Raw genomic sequence first — 20,596 nt, 5'->3', positions numbered from 1 at the left:
TGTCATAGAAAAGTGTGTGTGTTGGGGGGGCACTTGTTGCGCACATTGTCGTGTTTGTGTGCCCCATTTTCACAACCCGTGGAGTGACTGGGTGCCTAGGAGTCTCAAAGAACGAGGGCTGACTCCGAGAGGGGGGCTTCTGGGTGCAGCTCAGACACATGTTACATGTTGTGGCGGGGTGACCTCTGGGTGGCGGGAGCCGCGGGACCACCTGGAGTGTACTGCACCCAGACACCTCGAGAGAGGGTTCACCCAGAGGAGGTTAGTCCGTATGTCAGTGCAAGGTCCTGTAACCGAGACATAGCGCCTCGAGACGGTGATCGCTTCCTTAGTAGGAGCCGTGTAAGGGCCCTCGCTTAGCACTTCGAGCCAAGTAGGCAGCTGTTCCATATCGCATGTTCTTTAAGGGGTGTATTTTTATAGTGATAGTTGCATGTGAAGAAAGGACTGAACCAACCCCTGACCAATCAGAACGTTAGGGTTCTAGGGTTGGCCCAAAGGTCCCCCGCGCAGACCCGAAATAACACATACCATCCGATGGTGGTGTTATTCTGGCAGAGCGGATCGGGGGGGCCCCTGGGCACTCTCCAGACAAGGACCCCCTCTAGATGGCCAGTGCAGGCCCATAGTAGCACCCAGCCAATCACAGGCCGTGTTGGCACAGGTGGCAGTAGGCCTGGGAGGGGACAGACGGGGGTCTGCGGGCCCTGTAAACACGGGGGCAGCAGCTGTGTTTGCCAGGAGGTGTCAGGACCTCCTGCACCCCTGTGAGGCCACAGCCTGGGTGGGCCTGGGTGAAAAAAGGAGGGGTCTCAGAATTCACCCTCACAGGCCCACCGAGAAGAGGCCCCGTGAACCACTCGTCAAGAAATCAATAATGCAGTGTCCTACGCGTTGCGCATGTGCAGTCCGCCATCGACCGACTTCTCATGTGTTAAGCGCGCTCCTATCCATCTAGCGCTTAGAAGCAACTGCAAGGAGATGTTTGACACTATACAAAATGAATTCACATATTTAATGTCACATTTTAGTCTGGTCTGGTGTGTCCAATGTTCATGCATTTCTTCACTGTAATCACGGTTTGCTCCTTGTTTCCAGATATCCCGATGGACGGGGTTTCAGCTTTTAGTTGAATAAATGGCGCCCACCTTCAAACCGGATGTGAAACGAGGGTGTGGAACAAATGCCTCAGAAACACTAATGAGCAATTAATCAGGCATGACCAGACTCTGGAAGGGGGTTGAAGTCAGACCGGAGAGGGTCCCTACACTTCCTCACAGAAGCACCCACCCTCACAAGACCTCCAACAGGATCAAAACGCCGCCATCTTGTCTACGGTTCGAGGGGAGTGTGGGGGAGGGGGGGTGGCGGTCCGCACTGGCGGTCTTCCACACTAGATGGGGCTGGCGGCCCGCACTGGCGGTCTTCCACACTAGATAGGGCTGGCGGTCCTCACTGGCGGTCTTCCACACTAGATAGGGCTGGCGGTCTGCACTGGCGGTCTTCTACACTAGATAGGGCTGGCGGTCCGCACTGGCGGTCTTCTACACTAGATGGGGCTGGAGGTCCGCACTGGCAGTTTTCCACACTAGATGGGGCAGATGGTCTGGACTGGTGGTCTTCCACACTAGATGGGGTTGGCGGTCCACACTGGTGGTCTTCCACACTAGATGGGTTTGATGGTCTGGACTGGTGGTCTTTCAGAACTACATGGGGTTGGTGGGCTGGACTGGTGGTCCACACTAGATGGGGCAGTCTGGACTGGTGGTCTTCCACCAGTAGATGGGGCAGTCCGAACTGGTGGTCTTCCACACTAGATGGGGCTGATGGTCTGGACTGATGGTCTTCCACACTAGATGGGACTTGTGGTCGACACTGGTGGTCTTCCACACTAGTTTGGGGCTGATGGTCTGGACTGATGGTCTTCCACACTAGATGGGACTTATGGTCCACACTGGCGGTCTTCCACACTAGGTTGGGGCTGATAGTCCGGACTGGTGGTCTTCCACACTAGATGGGGCTGATGGTCTGGACTGGTGGTCCACCACACTAGATGGGGCTGATGGTTTGGACTGATGGTCTTCCACACTAGATGGGACTTGTGGTCGACACTGGTGGTCTTCCACACTAGTTTGGGGCTGATGGTCTGGACTGATGGTCTTCCACACTAGATGGGACTTGTGGTTCACACTGGCGGTCTTCCACACTAGGTTGGGGATGATATTCCGGACTGGTGGTCTTCCACACTAGATGGGGCTGGTGGTCCACACTGGTGGTCTTCCACACTAGATGGGGCTGATGGTCTGGACTGGTGGTCTTCCTACTACATCCACCATCATGCTCCGGGGTCACACGCTGATGGGACGAGCAGTGTGCGACCTCATTTGGAAATACTATTTTTTACAGGCTCCCTTGAGCCGGTGGAGGTGACGACCTCGAGACAACGCACCTGCGCGCCATAAGAGGTATATGGACCTATGAATATTTTCGGCAGCCCACGCAGCAACCCCATGCACACTCCTAATCCCTGCTGTTGAGAGGTAATGACCTCGAAACACGTGTCCAGGGATGGCAAGCACATCAGTGAACACCCTCATGACTCAAGACTCGGGTAGAAGCGCACCCGCTGATACCTACTACATCCACCATCATGCTCCGGGGTCACACGCTGATGGGACGAGAAGTGTGCGACCTCATTTGGAAATACTATTTATACAGGCTCCCTTGAGCCGGTGGAGGTGACGACCTCGAGACAACGCACCTGCGCGCCATAATAGGTATATGGACCTATGAACATTTTCGGCAGCCCACGCAGCAACCCCGTGCACACGCCTAATCCCTGCTGAAGAGAGCTGCTGCGTTTGACACTGTAGCACACTCCATCTTGCTACAGTGTCTAAACCAGGCTGGGGTCACCAAGGCTGCACTGGGATGGCTTAAAGCTTTCCTCATAGACCGCAGCTTCCAGGTTCAGAGAGGCAACCTCCTCTCTGATAGCATTGCCTTAGAACAGGGGGTACCTCAGGGCTCCGCCCTGAGCCCCACCCTGTTTAACCTTTATATGGCCCCGCTGGCGGATGTGGTCCAATCGTACGGCGTAAAATTAGTATCTTACACCGACGATACCCAACTCCTCATCTCCTTATCCCAGGCACCCACCTTAGCAGCCGCAAACTTTAAAACCTGTATGCAGGAGCTCGCAGGCTGGATGAACCAACACTGCCTGAAGCTCAACGGCTCAAAAACAGAGGTTCTTGTGATAGGGGGAAGCACGGCTAGTTGGACTCAGGACTGGTGGCCTCCCTGTTTAGGTCCTCTACCTACTCCTTGCAAGGAAGCAAAGAACTTGGGTGTCTGGGTTGATCCCACGCTTTCCTTTGACAGCCATGTCCATAAAGTAGTAGGGAAATGTTTTGGGGTGCTCAAGACCGTAAACCGTACTCTGGACCTTCTCCCTTTAGAGGCCAGACGCACTATGACCCAAGCTCTAGTCACCTCCCGTATTGATTACGGTAATGTGCTACTTTTAGGGACAACCGAGAAGAACATCAGAAGACTGCAGGTTCTACAAAACACAGCAGCGCGACTAGTCCTCAGGTTACCCAAAAGAGCAGCCTCCAAGCCCACCTTGGCTGCTCTTCACTGGCTTCCTATAAAAAAGAGGATCCTGTTCAAAGCGCTCCTACTATGCTACAGGATAACCTCTCAGAAAGCCCCTGAATACCTGAAGGATCTTGCCATCCCCTACGTGCCCAATAGAGCACTTCGTTCTATGGGAACTGGTCTTCTTAAAATCCCCCGGATAAATAATGCCAGAATGGGAGGACGCTCCTTTCGCACGTTGGCGGCCAAAAATTGGAACTCTCTCCCTCTGAACATCAGATTAGCAGAGACTGAGACAATATTCAGGAAACTCTTAAAAACCCACCTCTATACCCTATAGGTCTTTCACTGTTTTTTCTGCTTCTCTCTCCACAGCGCGGGGACACGCCGGGATGGCGTCACCAGGCGCTTTATAAACCCCTTTATTATTATTATTATTAATGACCTCGAAACACGTGTCCAGGGATGGCAAGCACATCAGTGAACACCCTCAAGACTCAAGACTCGGGTAGAAGCGCACCCGCTGATACCTACTACATCCACCATCATGGTCCGGGGTCACACGCTGATGGGACGAGCAGTGTGCGACCTCATTTGGAAATACTATTTATACAGGCTCCCTTGAGCCGGTGGAGGTGACGACCTCGAGACAACACACCTGCGTGCCATAAGAGGTATATGGACCTAAGAATATTTTCGGCAGCCCACGCAGCAACCCAGTGCACACGCCTAATCCCTGCTGATGAGAGGTAAGGACCTCGAAACACGTGTCCAGGGATGGCAAGCACATCAGTGAACACCCTCATGACTCAAGACTCGAGTAGAAGCGCACCCGCTGATACCTACTACATCCACCATCATGCTCCGGGGTCACACGCTGATGGGACGAGAAGTGTGCGACCTCATTTGGAAATACTATTTATACAGGCTCCCTTGAGCCGGTGGAGGTGACGACCTCGAGACAACGCACCTGCGCGCCATAAGAGGTATATGGACCTATGAATATTTTGGGCAGCCCACGCAGCAACCCCGTGCACACGCCTAATCCCTGCTGATGAGAGGTAATGACCTCGAAACACGTGTCCAGGGATGGCAAGCACATCAGTGAACACCCTCAAGACTCAAGACTCGGGTAGAAGTGCACCGGCTGATACCTACTACATCCGCCATCATGCTCCGGGGTCACACGATGATGGGACGAGCAGTGTGCGACCTCATTTGGAAATTCCGCACTAGATAGGGCTGGCGGTCCGCACTGGCGGTCCTCCAAACTAGATGGGGCTGGCAGTCGGAATTGGTGGTCTTCCACACTAGATGGGGCTAACAGGCTGCACTGACGGTCTTCCACACTAGATGGGGCTGATGGTCTGGACTGGTGGTCTTCTACACTAGATGGGGCTGGCGGTCCGCACTGGCGCTTTTCCACACTAGATGGGGCTAATGGTCTGGACTGGTGGTCTTCCACACTAGATGGGCTTGGCGGTCCACACTGGCGGTTTTCGACACTAGATGGGTTTGATGGTCTGGACTGGTGGTCTTTCAGAACTACATGGGGCTGGTGGGCTGGACTGGTGGTCCACACTAGATGGGGTAGTCTGGACTGGTGGCCTTCCATACTAGATAGGGCAGTCCGAACTGGTGGTCTTCCACACTAGATGGGGCTGATGGTCCGGACTGGTGGTCTTCCACACTAGATGGGACTTGTGGTCGACACTGGCGGTCTTCCACACTAGGTTGGGGCTGATGGTCTGGACTGATGGTCTTCCACACTAGATGGGACTTGTGGTCCACACTGGCGGTCTCCCATACCAGGTTGGGGCTGATAGTCCGGACTGGTGGTCTTCCACACTAGATGGGGCTGGTGGTCCACACTGGTGGTCTTGCACACTAGATGGGGCTTGTGGTCTGGACTGGTGGTCTTCCACACTAGATGAGGCTGGCGGTCCTCACTGGCAGTCTGCCACACTAGATGGGGCTGATGGTATGGGCTGGTGGCCTTCTACACTAGATAGGGTTGGCGGTCCACACTGGCGGTCTTCCACACTAGATGGGTTTGATGGTCTGGACTGGTGGTCTTTCAGAACTACATGGAGCTGGTGGGCTAGACTGGTGGTCCACACTAGATGGGGCAGTCTGGACTGGTGGTCTTCCATACTAGATGGAGCAGTCTGGACTGGTGGTCTTCCATACTAGATGGGGCAGTCCGAACTGGTGGTCTTCCACACTAGATTGGGCTAATGGTCTGGACTGATGGTCTTCCACACTAGATGGGACTTGTGGACAACACTGGCAGTCTTCCACACTAGGTTGGGGCTGATGGTCTGGACTGATGGTCTTCCACACTAGATGGGACTTGTGGTCCACACTGGCAGTCTTCCACACTAGGTTGGGGCTGATGGTCTGGACTGATGGTCTTCCACACTGGATGGGGCTTGTGGTCTGGACTGGTGGTCTTCCACACTAGATGAGGCTGGTGGTCCTCACTGGTGGTCTTCCAGAACTAGATGGGGCTGATGGTCTGGACTGGTAGTCTTCCACACTAGATGGGGCTGGCGGTCCAGACTGGTTATCTTCTACACTAGATGAGGCTGGTGGTCCGCACTGGCGGTCTTCCACACTAGATGGGGCTGATGGCCTGGACTGATGATCTTCCACACTAGATGGGACTGGTGGTCCACACTGGCGGTCTTCCACACTAGATGGGGCTGATAGTCCATACTGGCGGTCTTCCACACTAGATGGGGCTGATGGCCTGGACTGGTGGTTTTCCACACTAGATGAGGCCGGCGGACGGCACTGGCGGTCTTCCAGACTAGATGGGGCTGATGGTCTGGACTGATCGTCTCCCACACTAGATGGGGCTGGTAGTCAATACTGGCGGTCTTCCACACTCAATGGGGTTGGTGGACCACAATGGCGGTCTTCCACACTAGATGGGGCTGGTGGACCACACTGGTGGTCTTCCACACTAGATGGGGCTGATGGTATGGACTAAGGGTCTTCCACACTAGATGGGGCTGGCGGTCCACAACGGTGGTCTTCCACACTAGATTCTATCCTGCAGCCACTGTTTACCTTCACTGCAATGGCACTGCAATACTAAACTGGTATTCCACAGAAACATTCAAAGAAGAGGGTGTTGTTCGAATATGGGCGTTCTAGTGAAAATAAGTTCCCACCACCAGTCCATCTGCAGGCGTTGAGGGAAGGGACAGTGGCTCCTCTTGACATGGGATTCTTGCTGTCACCGCAGGGCAGGAGCTACTGCCCCACTCCATACTCAGAGCCTGGGGACCGAGCACAAGCACATGTGAACGCTGCAGCTTCTATACATAGGTGGAACAATGCCTTCTCTATTAATGAATGCCGTGCACCGGTCCAGACAACACAAAGCATTCATTGTAACCCCATATGGCAATTTTATTATGTATAGCCGTTGCAAAATAGATCAAGTAATTAACTTTCAAAACTTAAGGGTTAGAATCTTTTAGCAGGTTCAGTAATTATGATTATCAACAGACTGCATCAATCGCTCAGCGCTTTTCAATCAGTAAAGACAAAGACTCCATCTTCCATCGTTAAGGGTGTGACAGCTGAACACCTTCAGAAAACTTTAAGCAAATTGGATTGTGAGGCTCAGCAGCATGTCTCCAGTTGGAATGAATAAAGACACAGTGCTAATTCCTAATTCCTTTAACATAAGGTCAGTACTCCGTACTGTCTGCAGCCTCTGCTTGCCCAGAGTGAGGCTGTTGTTGCAAAATAATATCTTTTCTATACGTAATAGTGCCTTTTTACCATACCGGTATGGCTGTACGCTACATGAACCAAGATGCACCCGCCATCCCGGATTATCACTTGCAAGGGCTCAATAATTGGAAATTGGCTGCTTTCCTCGTAAAGTTCACTGTTGCGTTGGTAGGTAAAAGTGGCTTACAGGGTAAGTTTTGGCAGAGTTCATAGTCACTGTATTGTTGTCACTCATTGCCCAATGGCGTTAGACAGTGAATTCGTATATTAGACCCATGGTGGCTGGGGTAGGGCACTTCTTCATACTGAGTCTGCTCCTTGCTTGTTGCACATGGTTTGCCCCTCAGGATAGGACACTTTTCTAAACGCACAGGAGTGGTATTTACGTAAATTGTGCAACATGTATAAAATAAAATATAATATGACAAAGCCTCTTCAAAATTATAAAAAATGCCTTTCTTTAACATGCACAAGTGTTTCACCTTAGAAAATCAGATGATATCACTGCATTGAGAGCAGTGGCGTAACAAAGGCCCCCGCAGTGTGGGGGGACAAGCTCCAGGGGGGGCCCTCAGAATGAGCACTCCCGAATGAGTCCGGAAGGGGGTCCCCTCCATATACTTTGCAGGGGGGGCATACGTTTCGTTTCACCACTGATTGAGAGGCATTTCTTGAAAGTGATAGTTTTTACCATGAAGTAAGAAAGATTCGCCATGACAATGCCACTGCTCAACCAAGAGGCAAATCAGTTGTCACGTGCACCATATATGTGGGCAAAATTCCTACTATACAAGGAGCAATGCTATAATCTATTAAATCAAACCGCACAGATGTTTTTGTACAGAGCACATATTTCAAGGTATTCGCACGTGTAATAATGAGGAAAAAAGAGGCCCAGTGAAATAAAATATTTGCCTAGAATCACACAATTTAGTCAAACGGGGGAAGTAGGATTGTTCCCAGGTTTTCTTGCTTCCTCTGCGTTATGCAGTTCAGCCCCTATCTAGGTATCCCCTAACATCAAGGATTAATGTTTCGTGTTTGATTCTTGCCCTCTGGGGTTAGAGTGTGGGTGGCAGGCAGAAGCCACATGAAAGCTCGGCTCGTTTTGGGCTCGAGAGGATCTTGAGCTGGCCCAGAGCCGGGTGTGTCTATAGGGATGGTTCTCTTTATCCCACTGTCCCGCTTTGCTTCTCCATTGGCCAGCATTGCATAGTTTCACCATGACCTCAGCAGCTGGATGACGGCTCAAACTTTGGGACCTGAAAGGCGTATTTTTTGTTTCTAGCAACACAATTATATTACTGGGTGGAGCCGGGAAGGCACTGGAGTTTATCTGATGACAAATTGGATTTTCTCCAGATTTCTATTTTATTCTAAATACTGCTTTTCCAGGCTTGGGCCTAGTCGGGCCTTCTGCCCCAAGCCTGCAGCCTCTTTTCTTTGAAATGGAAGGTCTGCTGTCTGTTTGCAGCGATACCACCCTGCTGTCGAGTGTAGCAGGAGGGGGAGACTGGCTTTGTCGTGCTTTTCTCTCCTTCAGAATTTGTAAAAGAATAAGTGCTGGGGCTCTCATCCGGAGGCTACTGCAGCTTGCACCACACGTTGCCCCTGCCATGTTGCCAATGGTGGTAACAACGCAACTACTAACCATCACACTCCTACAAGTGTGATGGTTAGTAGAAGTGTGATAATTTAGACTATTTCAGGCCGCCAAAGCTAAAAGAATGACTTGGGAAGCAGGTAGTAGTCATTTTTAATGTATATTTAATTCATATCTACTGTTGTTGTGGTCAACTCTAAATTAGCCAGACAGCACCACCATGTGGAAGACTGTCACAAGTGCAGATGTTTGACAAGCAAGTGCAGGTCCGAGGCCTGGAAACCACAGGCACAAATTGAGCACTGCTCTCCTTTGTTTCTGTTCTGTTGTAAATCACAGTTTTCCAGGATTTTGCCTGGTTACGCCTTCTGCTCCAAGCCTCCAAGCCTCATCACTTACATCTTTTTTCAACACTACAATTTTGCCTCTGCGTTAAAAATCACTTAAGAATATTTTGGACAAAACCATGGGTTTTTATCTTGTATTTATTTCAAAGCATAGAAAATACAAGATTTTGAGGTTTTATCTGCTTTGCTATTTATCTTGGCAGTTCGAACTGGACTGTTCCCATGAGGCACAGGGTAAACTGATTTGCATATGGCCACATCTGAAATGGGGTGGCGGAGTGAGCTAAAGAATGGTGATGGATTAAAGCCAGATCAGTTGACTGGGGGTGAGTGTTTGATTTGCTCAAGCGCTCCGTCCATCACCCCCTTTTGTATCACTTTGTTCGCCCTAAGTTGGCAGGGTATGCTCAGACGTGAGTCCCTTGCTCACTTTGCCACTGGATTCAAGCAAGCCTGGCTGATGACGGCTGAAATGCCAGAAACCGGTCCTATGATGCTTGTTTCTGGTCCAGGGAAGACATGGCTTTGGCAGTTCGGGTTGCACTGTTCACATGAGGCACAGGGTCAGACTGATTTGCTTATGGCCATGTCTAAACTGGGGTTCAGACAAAATGAACACAATATCCTCATAACTATTATGCAACTGACTGCTTGATATTTTGCTGTGATGTTTTTTTTTTTTTCTTTATGACGAGAGCGGTGGATTTACTGTGCTGGAGATTTAACCTGTAAAACTTAAAACTTGATAAATAAAGTTTACAAAAAAAAAAACGTCAGGATAGGCCTGATGGGGAAATACTGGTCCTCCGAGGAGCATATGAACGAAACTCACCAGACATAGCAGGTTTGCTCCGAAGCAGAGTGAAATGTATTTAGTGGTACCAAAAGCATGCATCATTGCTAATTCAATGATGCATGCTTTTGGTATCACTAAATACATTTCACTTTGTTTCTGAGCAAACCTGCTATGTCTGGTGAGCTTCATTCATATGCTCCTGGGAGGTGGCAGTATTTCCCCATCAAGGCCCACTAGGAGTTGAACCTTTGACTGGAAGTACCAAACATATGCTAGCCCGGGCACAAAACCTACTGAGCTACAAACGCATCTCTTTCCCTGCACATCTGCAACAACAAGAGTATTTTATATTAGAGGAGAGTGTGTTCTGATTTATAGAAAACATCTTGAAAAGCAGGTCAACGCTTGGTTTTCCAATTTAAACACAAGCAGAACATTCATTAGTTTGCAAATCTCCCTGAATGAATTACAATCTCCCCAGTGCTGTTTGCGAAGATAAATATCCCTGGGTAGGGTAATTACATTAAACCTCCCATTTGAAAATACAATCAGCCCAAATCTTTCTGAAGTGGAGATACAACTGAGAATGAGGAATGCCTCCCAGGCTGAATAAATTGCGGCAATTATGAAATGCCATTGACTTCCTCTCAAATCAGCACTACCCTCCCTCTCTCCCCCTGCCCTGCTGTGTAATAGCCCCCTTCCCTCCTCGCCCCCCACCAACCCGCCCAGATGTTTCAGAACATCCTGCTGCCGTTTATTCTGCTAAAATAAACAGACTTTAACGCATATTTCCATTTTCACACAATTATCCAAAGAATGCTTCATTTTTTCATCTTCAGGGGGAGCACCCGTTCACTTTATCACCATATTATAAAGCTGTAAAAAAGACATTCCTCTCCTAAAATGGAGTCTGTCTGGGACGCGCATGCGCAGAGTGAGCGGTACTTACCAGCGCGTGGACCCAGGAGACGGCCAGCAGGACCAGCACAGGCAGGCACTTCAGCATCTGGAACCAGAAGCAGAGGAGGCGTGAGTCTGGGTGCACGGGTCAGGGGGGCAGACACGTCGAGGCAGATACAGGGCGGTGGGCTTAGAGGACTTGAGTGTTTGAGGGAAGTCTAGGGAGTACAGGAGACTCGGGTACGAGAGTCTAGGGTGATGGCTGAGTCTAGGGTGATGGCTGAGTCTAGGGTGATGGCTGAGCCTAGGGTGATGGCTGAGCCTAGGGTGATGGCTGAGCCTAGGGTGATGGCTGAGTCTAGGGTGATGGCTGAGTCTAGGGTGATGGGTGAGTCTAGGGTGATGGGTGAGTCTAGGGTGATGGGTGAGTCAGGTTGATGGGTGAGTCTAGGTTGATGGGTGAGTCTAGGGTGATGGGTGAGTCTAGGGTGATGGGTGAGTCAGGTTGATGGGTGAGTCTATGTTGATGGGTGAGTCTAGGGTGATGGGTGAGTCTAGGGTGATGGCTGAGTCTAGGGTGATGGGTGAGTCTAGGGTGATGGCTGAGTCTAGGGTGATGGGTAAGTCTAGATAGATACATAAGCCTGGGTTACACAAGTGTATGGGTACAGGTGATAGGTAAGTATATGGAGTACATAATTATTTATGGGTATACGAGTCCAATTGATAGATAATTATAGAAGGATACATGAGGCTGAGGTACGAGAGTGTAAGGTAATAAGGAAGTCTACAAGGGTACACAAGGCTGGAGTGTCAGGTGATAGGTCCGTATATGGAATCCATAATTCTGCAGAATACAAGTTGAGGGGATAGATAAGTGTAGGGGGATACTTTGAAGGGAAGTCTAGATAGATACAGGCGGCTGGGGTACACAAGTCTAGGGGTACAGGTGATAGGAAAGTATATGGGGCACATATTTCTGGGGTATTCGAGTCTTGGTGATAGATACGTGTAGGAGGATACATGAGGTTGGGTTTAGAACATGTGTCCTTATATATTTTAACTGTTTTATATAGCGCTATAAGACCACGGGCATGAAAGCGCTTTACAAGAAACAGGGACGTTTACATTTAACAAAACCTAAATTGAAGAGGAAATCCCAATGTCTACGGGAGGCCATGGAGGCAGGAGTGAACGGCTGAGAAGGAATGCGTTCCCATACGACTGGCTGTAGGAGAGGGGGGCAGGGGTGGAGGGAGAGCGAGGCAGGGGGAAAGGGGCGGGGCAATGCGGGTAGAAGAGAGGGAGGGACTGCTTGGGTCTGCTCTTGGGGAGAGAGAGAGGCTGGGGGCTCTCACTCTGGAGGGATATGTACAGCTGGGTTTTCTTCGTGGGCCTGGATGGGATGATGTTCTTTAAGGGCGCACATGACTCGAGGGGGTGAAAGAGGGGTACAAGATTCTATGTGGATATATGGGACTCGGGAAGTCGTGGCGAATACATCAGTCGAGGATCTTGGTCAAGTCTAGGGAGAAATGACTGGGAAGAAAGCGAGCACAGGCTAATAATAAGAAAGCGAGCATAGGTATATAAATGGAAGAAAGAGAGCACAGGCTAATAACAAGAAAGCGAGCATAGGTATATAAATGGAAGAAAGTGAGCACAGGGCCAGAATAGGAAGAAAGCGAGCACAGGCTAATAATAAGAAAGCGAGCACATGGGCCAGAATAGGAAGTGAGCACAGGGCCAGTCTTGGAAGAGAGCAAGCATAGAGCTATTATCGGAGGTAAGTGAGCACAGGGCCAGAATAAGAAGAAAACGAGCATCAGTGTATATAACTGGAAGAGTAGGAGCACAGGGCCAGAATAGGAAGAAAGCGAGAAAAGATTTATGTTCGGAAGAAAGCTAGCACAGGGCCAGAATAAGAAGAAAGCGAGCATAGGTGTATATAATTGGAAGAAAGAGAGCACAGGGCCTGAATATGAAGAAAGCGAGCATAGGAATATAATCAGAAGAAAGTGAGCACAGTGCTAGAATAAGAAGAAAGCGAGCAGAGGTGTATATAATTGGAAGAAAGCGAGCACAGGGCCAGAATAGGATGAAAGCGAGCACTGGTGTGTATATAATTGGAAGAAAGCGAGCACAGGGCCAGAATAGGAAGAAAGTGAGCATTGGTGTGTGTATATAATTGGAAGAAAGTGAGCACAGGGCCAGAATAAGAAGAAAGCGAGCATAGGTGTATATAATTGGAATAAAGCAAGCACAGGGCCAGAATAGGAAGAAAGCGAGCACTGGTGTGTATATAATTGGAAGAAAGCGAGCACAGGGCCAGAATAGGAAGAAAGCGAGCATAGGTATATAATTGGAAGAAATCAAGCATAGGGCCAGAATAGGAAGAAAGCGATTACAGGTATTACATGGGATGAAAGCGAGCACAGGGCCAGAATAGGAAGAAGGTGAACATAGGTATATAATCGGAAGAAAATGAGCACAGGACAAGAATATAGAGAAAGTGAGCACAGGGCCAGTCTTGGAAGAGAGCAAGCATAGTCCTATAATCAGAGGAAAGTGAGCACAGCGCCAGAATAGGAAGATAGCGAGCACAGGTATATAATCGGAAGAAAGCGACTACAGAGCCAGAATAGGAAGATTGTGAGCACAGGGCCAGTCTTGGAAGAGAGCTAGTACAGAGCTATAAGAGCAGGAAAGCGAGCGAAGGGCCAGAATAGGAGGAAAGCAAGCACAGGTATTTAATCGGAATAAAGCAAGTGCAGGGCCGAAATTGGACAAAAGTGAGCACAGGTATACAATAGGAAGAAAGCGAGCACAGGCTAATAATAAGAAAGAGAGCATAGGTATATAAATGGAAGAAAGCGAGCATAGGCTAATAATAAGAAAGCGAGCAAAGGTATATAAATGGAAGAAAGCGAGCACAGGCTAATAATAAGAAAGCGAGCAAAGGTATACAAATGGAAGAAAGTGAGCACGCGGCCAGAATAGTAAGAAAGTGAGCACAGGCTAATAATAAGAAAGCGAGCACAGGGCCAGAATAGGAAGTGAGCACAGGGCCAGTCTTGGAAGAGAGCAAGCAGAGAGCTATTATCGGAGGTAAGTGAGCACAGGGCCAGAATAAGAAGAAAACGAGAAAAGGTTTATATTCGGAAGAAAGCTAGCACAGGGCCAGAATAAGAAGAAAGCGAGCATAGGTGTATATAATTGGAAGAAAGAGAGCACAGGGCCTGAATATGAAGAAACCGAGCATAGGAATATAATCGGAAGAAAGTGAGCACAGGGCCAGAATAAGAAGAAAGCGAGCATATGTGTATATAATTGGAAGAAAGCGAGCACAGGGCCAGAATAGGAAGAAAGCGAGCACTGGTGTGTATATAATTGGAAGAAAGCGAGCACAGGACCAGAATAAGAAGAAAGCAAGCATAGGTGTATATAATAGGAAGAAAGCGAGCACAGGGCCAGAATAGGAAGAAAGTGAGCATTGGTGTGTATATAATTGGAAGAAAGTGAGAACAGTGCCAGAATCGGAAGAAAGCGAGCATAGGTATATAATCTAAAGAAAGCAAGCACAGGGCCAGAATAAAAGAAAGTGAAGAAAGGCATACATATTTGGAAGAAAGTGAGCACAGGGCCAGAATAGGAAGAGAGTGAGCATACAGCCAAGGGCCAGAAGCGAACATAGGTATATAATCGGAAGAAAGCGAGCATAGAGCCAGAATAGGAGGAAAGCGAGCATAGGTATATAATTGGAAGAAATCAAGCATGGGGCCAGAATAGGAAGAAAGCGATTACAGGTATTACATGGGATGAAAGCGAGCACAGGGCCAGAATAGGAAGAAGGTGAACATAGGTATATAATCGGAAGAAAATGAGCACAGGACAAGAATATAGAGAAAGTGAGCACAGGGCCAGTCTTGGAATAGAGCAAGCATAGTCCTATAATCAGAGAAAAGCCAGCACAGCGCCAGAACAGGAAGAAAGCGAGCACAGGTATATAATCGGAAGAAAGCGACCACAGAGCCAGAATAGGAAGAATGAGAGCACAGGGCCAGTCTTGGAAGAGAGCAAGTACAGAGCTATAAGCGCAGGAAAGCGAGCGAAGGGCCAGAATAGGAGGAAAGCAAGCACAGGTATTTAATCGGAAGAAAGCAAGTGCAGGGCCGAAATTGGACAAAAGCGAGCACAGGTATACAATAGGAAGAAAGCAAGCACAGGGCCAGAATAGGATAAAAGTGAGCAAAGGCCTAGAATAAGAAGAAAGCGAGCATAGGGCCAGACCTGCAAGAGAGCAAAGAGAGGGCTAAAATGGGTTGTAAGCGAGCACAGACCTAACAAGAGAAGTACATGAGCAGAAGGACATAATAGAAAGTAAGTAGGGACCAGGCCAGAATAGGAAGAGAGTGAGTACATGGCCCGAAAGGGAAGATAGTAAGCACAGGGCCAGAACAGGAAAAAAGCAAGCACTGGGCCATCAGTGAAGCAAAGGAGCACAGCGGCAAAATAGGAAGATGGTGAGCACCAGAGCCGAACGGGAAGAGAGCGAGCTAGGTGGCAGGATGGGAACGGAGTGAGCACAGATGCAGAATGGGAAGAGAGCGGGAGCACAGGGTCAGAATGGGAAGAGAGCAAGCGTAGGGCTAACATGGAATGTAAGCGAGCACAAGGCTCACACGGGAAGTATGCAATCACATGGGCAAGATAAGAAGTAAACAAGCACTAGCCCAGAATAGGAAAATATTGAGTACACAGCCAGGCATTGAAGAGAGTGCTCATAGGACTAATATAGGATGTAAGCGAGCATGGAACTAACATGGGAAGTAACTGAGCCATAGGGCAGAATATGAATTAAGCAAGAAAATGGCCAAAATGGAAAGACAGTGAGTCAAGGGCCAGAATGGGAGGATAGTAAGCAAAGAGCAAGCACTGGGCCAGGCCCAGACTGGGAAAAGAGTGCTCATGGTGCTAGAAGGGGAAGAAAGCAAGCACAGGGGATTATGGGAAGAGAGCAGGGGCAGGATAGGAAGAGAGAGAGAGCACAGGGCCAGAATGGGGGGATAGTACGCAAAGAGCAAGCACTGGGCCAGGCCCAGACTGGGAAAAGAGTGATCATGGTGCTAGAAGGGGAAGAAAGCAAGCACAGGGGAGTATGGGAAGAGAGCAGGGGCAGGATAGGAAGAGAGAGAGAGCACAGGGCCAGAATGGGGGGATAGTACGCAAAGAGCAAGCACTGGGCCAGGCCCAGACTGGGAAAAGAGTGATCATGGTGCTAGAAGGGGAAGAAAGCAAGCACAGGGGAGTATGGGAAGAGAGCAGGGGCAGGATAGGAAGAGAGAGAGCACAGGGCCAGAATGGGGGGATAGTAAGCAAAGAGCAAGCACTGGGCCAGGCCCAGACTGGGAAAAGAGTGATCATGGTGCTAGAAGGGGAAGAAAGCAAGCACAGGGGAGTATGGGAAGAGAGCAGGGACAGGCTAGGAAGAGAGAGAGCACAGGGCCAGAATGGGGGGATAGTAAGCAAAGAGCAAGCACTGGGCCAGGCCCAGACTGGGAAAAGAGTGATCATGGTGCTAGAAGGGGAAGAAAGCAAGCACAGGGGAGTATGGGAAGAGAGCAGGGGCAGGATAGGAAGAGAGAGAGCACAGGGCCAGAATGGGGGGATAGTAAGCAAAGAGCAAGCACTGGGCCAGGCCCAGACTGGGAAAAGAGTGATCATGGTGCTAGAAGGGGAAGAAAGCAAGCACAGGGGAGTATGGGAAGAGAGCAGGGACAGGATAGGAAGAGAGAGGGCACAGGGCCACAATGGAAAGAGAGTGAGCACAGGACCAGATTAGAAAGAACGTGAGCATAGGGAAAGGATTGGAAGAGAGAGTGCACAGGGGCAGAATGGGAAGAGAGCAAACTCAAGGCCAGAATCGAAAGAAAGCAGGGAGTACAGAGACAAAATGAGAAATGAGTGAGCATACTGCCTGAAAGAAGAGAGGCAATCATACCATAAAATGAAGAGAGCCAGGAATGTGTCAGGAAGGGAAAACGAGGAAGGTGACCAGAGGGGGCTCAGTTCAAAAAATAGGCAGAGAGCCCGAACATGATCAGCACGTGAAGAGAGCCAGGTAAATGCAGATTGGGAGAGGGCCAGAACAGCTGGAGAGTGAATACCAGAGCAGTGCCCAAAAACATGAGGAGATTGAGCACTGTGCTGGATCAAGAGGTCTGCTAGGCATGCAAGAATCGACAGCAATGCTGGGACAGACCAGCAGAGCAGTGCATGCAACTGAGGAGGATGAGAGCAGGGCCAAACCAATACAGCAGTGCCAGAATCGACAGCAGTGCCAGGATAGGCCAGCAGAGCAATGCCAGAATCTACAGCAGTGCCAGGACAGGCCAGCAGAGCCAGAATCAACAGCAGTGCCAGGAGAGGCCAGCAGACCAGTGCCAGAATCGACGGCAGTGCCAGGATAGGCCAGCAGAGCAATGCCAGAATATACAGCAGTGTCAGGATAGACCAGCAGAACCAGAATCGACAGCAGTGCCAGGATAGGCCAGCAGAGCCAGAATCGCCAGGACAGGCCAGCAGAGCAGTGCCAAAATCGACAGCAGTGCCAGGACAGGCCAGCAGTGCCAGAATCGACAGCAGTGCCAGGACAGGCCAGCAGAGCAGTGCCAAAATCGACAGCAGTGCCAGGACAGGCCAGCAGTGCCAAAATCGACAGCAGTGCCAGGATAGGCCAGCAGTGCCAGAATCGACAACAGTGCCAGGACAGGCCAGCAGAGCAGTGCCAAAATCAACAGCAATGCCAGGACAGGCCAGGAGAGCAGTGCCAGAATCGACAGCAGTACCAGGATAGGCCAGCAGAGCCAGAATCAACAGAAGTGCCCGAATAGGCCAGCAGAGCAGTACCAAACCGACAGCAGTGCCAGAATAGGTCAGCAGAGCAGAGCAGTGGCAGAATCGACAGTAGTGCCAGGATAGGCCAGCAGAACCGGAATCGACAGCAGTGCCAGGATAGGCCAGCAGAGCAGGGCCAGGATAGGTCAGCAGAACAGTGCCAGAATAGACCAGCAGAGCAGTGCCAGAATAGACCAGCAGGGCAGTGCCAGAATCGCCAGCAGTGCCAAAATAGACCAGCAGAGCAGTGCCAGGATAGACCAGCAGAGCAGTGCCAGAATCACCAGCAGTGCCAGAATAGACCAGCAGAGCAGTGCCAGAATAGACCAGCAGGGCAGTGCCAGAATCGCCAGCAGTGCCAAAATAGACCAGCAGAGCAGTGCCAGAATAGACCAGCAGAGCAGTGCCAGAATCAACGGCAATGCCAGGTAGGCCAACAGAGCAGTGCCAGAATCGATGGCAGTGCCAGGTAGGCCAACAGAACAGTGCCAGAATCGACAGCAGTGCCAGAATAGACCAGCAGAGCAGTGCCAGAATAGACCAGCAGTGCCAGAATCGCCAGCAGTGCCAGAGTAGACCAGCAGAGCAGTGCCAGAATAGACCAGCAGAGCAGTGCCAGAATAGACCAGCAGAGCAGTGCCAGAATCACCAACAGTGCCAGGATAGACCAGCAGAGCAGTGCCAGAATCAACTGCAATGCCAGGTAGGCCAACAGAGCAGTGCCAGAATCGACGGCAGTGCCAGGTAGGCCAACAGAACAGTGCCAGAATCTACAGCAGTGCCAGGATAGGCCAGCAAACCAGTGCCAGGATAGGCAATGGTGAGCAAGAAACGATGAATTTTGGCCCAGTTCTTTGTACTGGGGTGAATGTTTCCGTCCATCAATTGTTCTTTTTCATTGCATTTGTCACCCGAGTGGAACGGGTATGCCCAGACGTGCTCTCCGTGCTACTGGAGTCAAGCTAGCCTGGCTGATGAGGGGTGAAACCCCGAAACCAGTCCCAGGATGCTTGTTTCCAGTCCAGGGAGGACCTGGCCTGGCGTTCCTGCTGGACTGTTCCCATTGGGCGCAGGGTCAAGACTGATTTGCATATGGCTAGGTCCAAACTGGAATGACATGGGGACCAAATCAACACTGGATTTAAGCCAGATCTCTGTACTGGGGCGAATGTTTGACATTGTTCAGCATTCCTCCTTTGCAGGACAGGCCGGCAGAGCAGCGCCAGAATCGGAATACCACGCGGGCTGAAGCGAAGGCGCTGAACCCAAGTGGGGCAGGAGAAGCAACAAGGGGGTGGGGGAGGGGGTTCTAGGTGACAGAGCTGGGAGAGACAGGTGAGCAGTGAGGAGTGAGGGGTGCGGGAGAAGGCAGATCTGCAGGCAGGGTGGAGGCAGGGTAAGTCTGGGGCTAGATGAGGGGAGTTGTTCTGGGGTGCAGAGGAGAAGGCTGAGTCCATGGGGGACAGGAAGGGGGTAGAGGGGAGAAGAGGAACCTGATGAAGGGAGAGAAAAGAGAGGGGGGTGGAGGAGGAGGGGCAGAAAAGAATAGACATTAGGTGGCCAAGAACGGATGTATAAACGAGCACAGGAGAGACGGGGTAAGGAGTATAAAACCTAGAGATAGGGAGGGGGTGGGGAGACCGGAGGGCAGCGATCCTGGTGGGCATGAGAGAGGGGTAGTCTTTGAGAAACAGGAGAGGGGGTGGTGTTATAGAAGGAGGGGGCATGGAGAGGACAGAATAGAGGAAAACTTGGGGGAATCAGGGACAGAAAAGATCGAGGGAAGTGGAATTTGGGGGACACAGAAGACAGGGGAGGGCAGCGTTCTGGGGGTAGGATCTAGGCTCCCACCAGGAAGGACAGCTTTCTACCCCCACCCCAGCTGGGACAGGCCGGAGCCCCTGACTGCTCGAGTGCCCCTCATCCTCCCCTCCAACCCTCCTCTCGCCCCTCCATCCCTCCTCTGGCGCCCTCCCCGGGTCCTGGGGTCCTCACCATGTTGTCTTCTGGTTGGGGGTCCTCTGCAGCGGTTGCGGGGTGCTGTGTGCTGGCGCTGGGGAGCGGGCTGCAGAGATGCCTGTCGCTGCCTCGGCTGCCTTTTCTCTTTCTCTCCAGGAGGAAATCTGATCCAGGCAGGGCAGAGGGCCGAGTATGCCAGCCCCCCTCCCTCCCGTTCCGCCCCCTCCAGGCTTCTGCCCCTATCCCAGCTCTCCCCCCTCCAGTGCAGCCCCGCCCCCTCGCTCCTCACCCCTCCTTTCTCTCATTCCATTCTCCCGTCCACCCTCAGCAAGAGCCCTCCGCACAGACATTTTATTTTATTTTTTTTATTTATGCATTTTTATATAGCGCGGACTTTACCCGAAGGCGTCAGAGCGCTTCACATTAGGAACAGAAATGAAACATAATGAGAAACATTACAGAAGAGCAGATTACTAAAACATACGTTACTTACATAAGGTAATAGTGACAATTGTGAGCAAACAAAAAACATGAGGTAGTAAAAATTGTGAGCAACCAAAAATACATGAGGTAGTAAAGGTAATAATGACAATTGTGAGCAAACAAAATACTTGAGGTAGTAAAAATTGTGAGCAACCAAAAATACATGAGGTAGTAAATCTCACCCACCTCTCTCCCTCCAGCCACCCACCCTTCCACCCACCCTCTGCATCCCTCCGCATCCCTCCGTTCTCCTCT

The 20,596-nt window shown here is 50.5% G+C and overlaps 1 protein-coding gene across 1 annotated transcript in view; it reads right to left on the bottom strand.

Annotated features, from left to right (window-relative positions):
• FSTL1 (follistatin like 1) overlaps nucleotides 1-20,024 on the bottom strand; it is a 100,061-nt gene extending 80,037 nt beyond the window's left edge. Inside the window, exons 1-2 of the mRNA XM_086935629.1 lie at nucleotides 19,895-20,024; nucleotides 11,052-11,108 (exon numbers count right to left, since the gene is read on the bottom strand). Coding sequence (XP_086791755.1) covers nucleotides 11,052-11,108; nucleotides 19,895-19,897 — 60 coding nt within the window. The 5' untranslated portion in view covers nucleotides 19,898-20,024. The remainder of the gene's footprint in view (nucleotides 1-11,051; nucleotides 11,109-19,894) is intronic.
• Between the last annotated feature and the right edge of the window lie 572 nt (nucleotides 20,025-20,596).

This window comes from Lissotriton vulgaris, chromosome 8 (genome assembly GCF_964263255.1).
Source record: "Lissotriton vulgaris chromosome 8, aLisVul1.2, whole genome shotgun sequence".
In the NCBI taxonomy this organism is placed as follows: Eukaryota; Metazoa; Chordata; class Amphibia; order Caudata; family Salamandridae; genus Lissotriton; species Lissotriton vulgaris.
The sequence above is the reverse complement of the archived record's forward strand: the minus strand, read 5'-3'. Positions and strand labels throughout refer to the sequence as shown.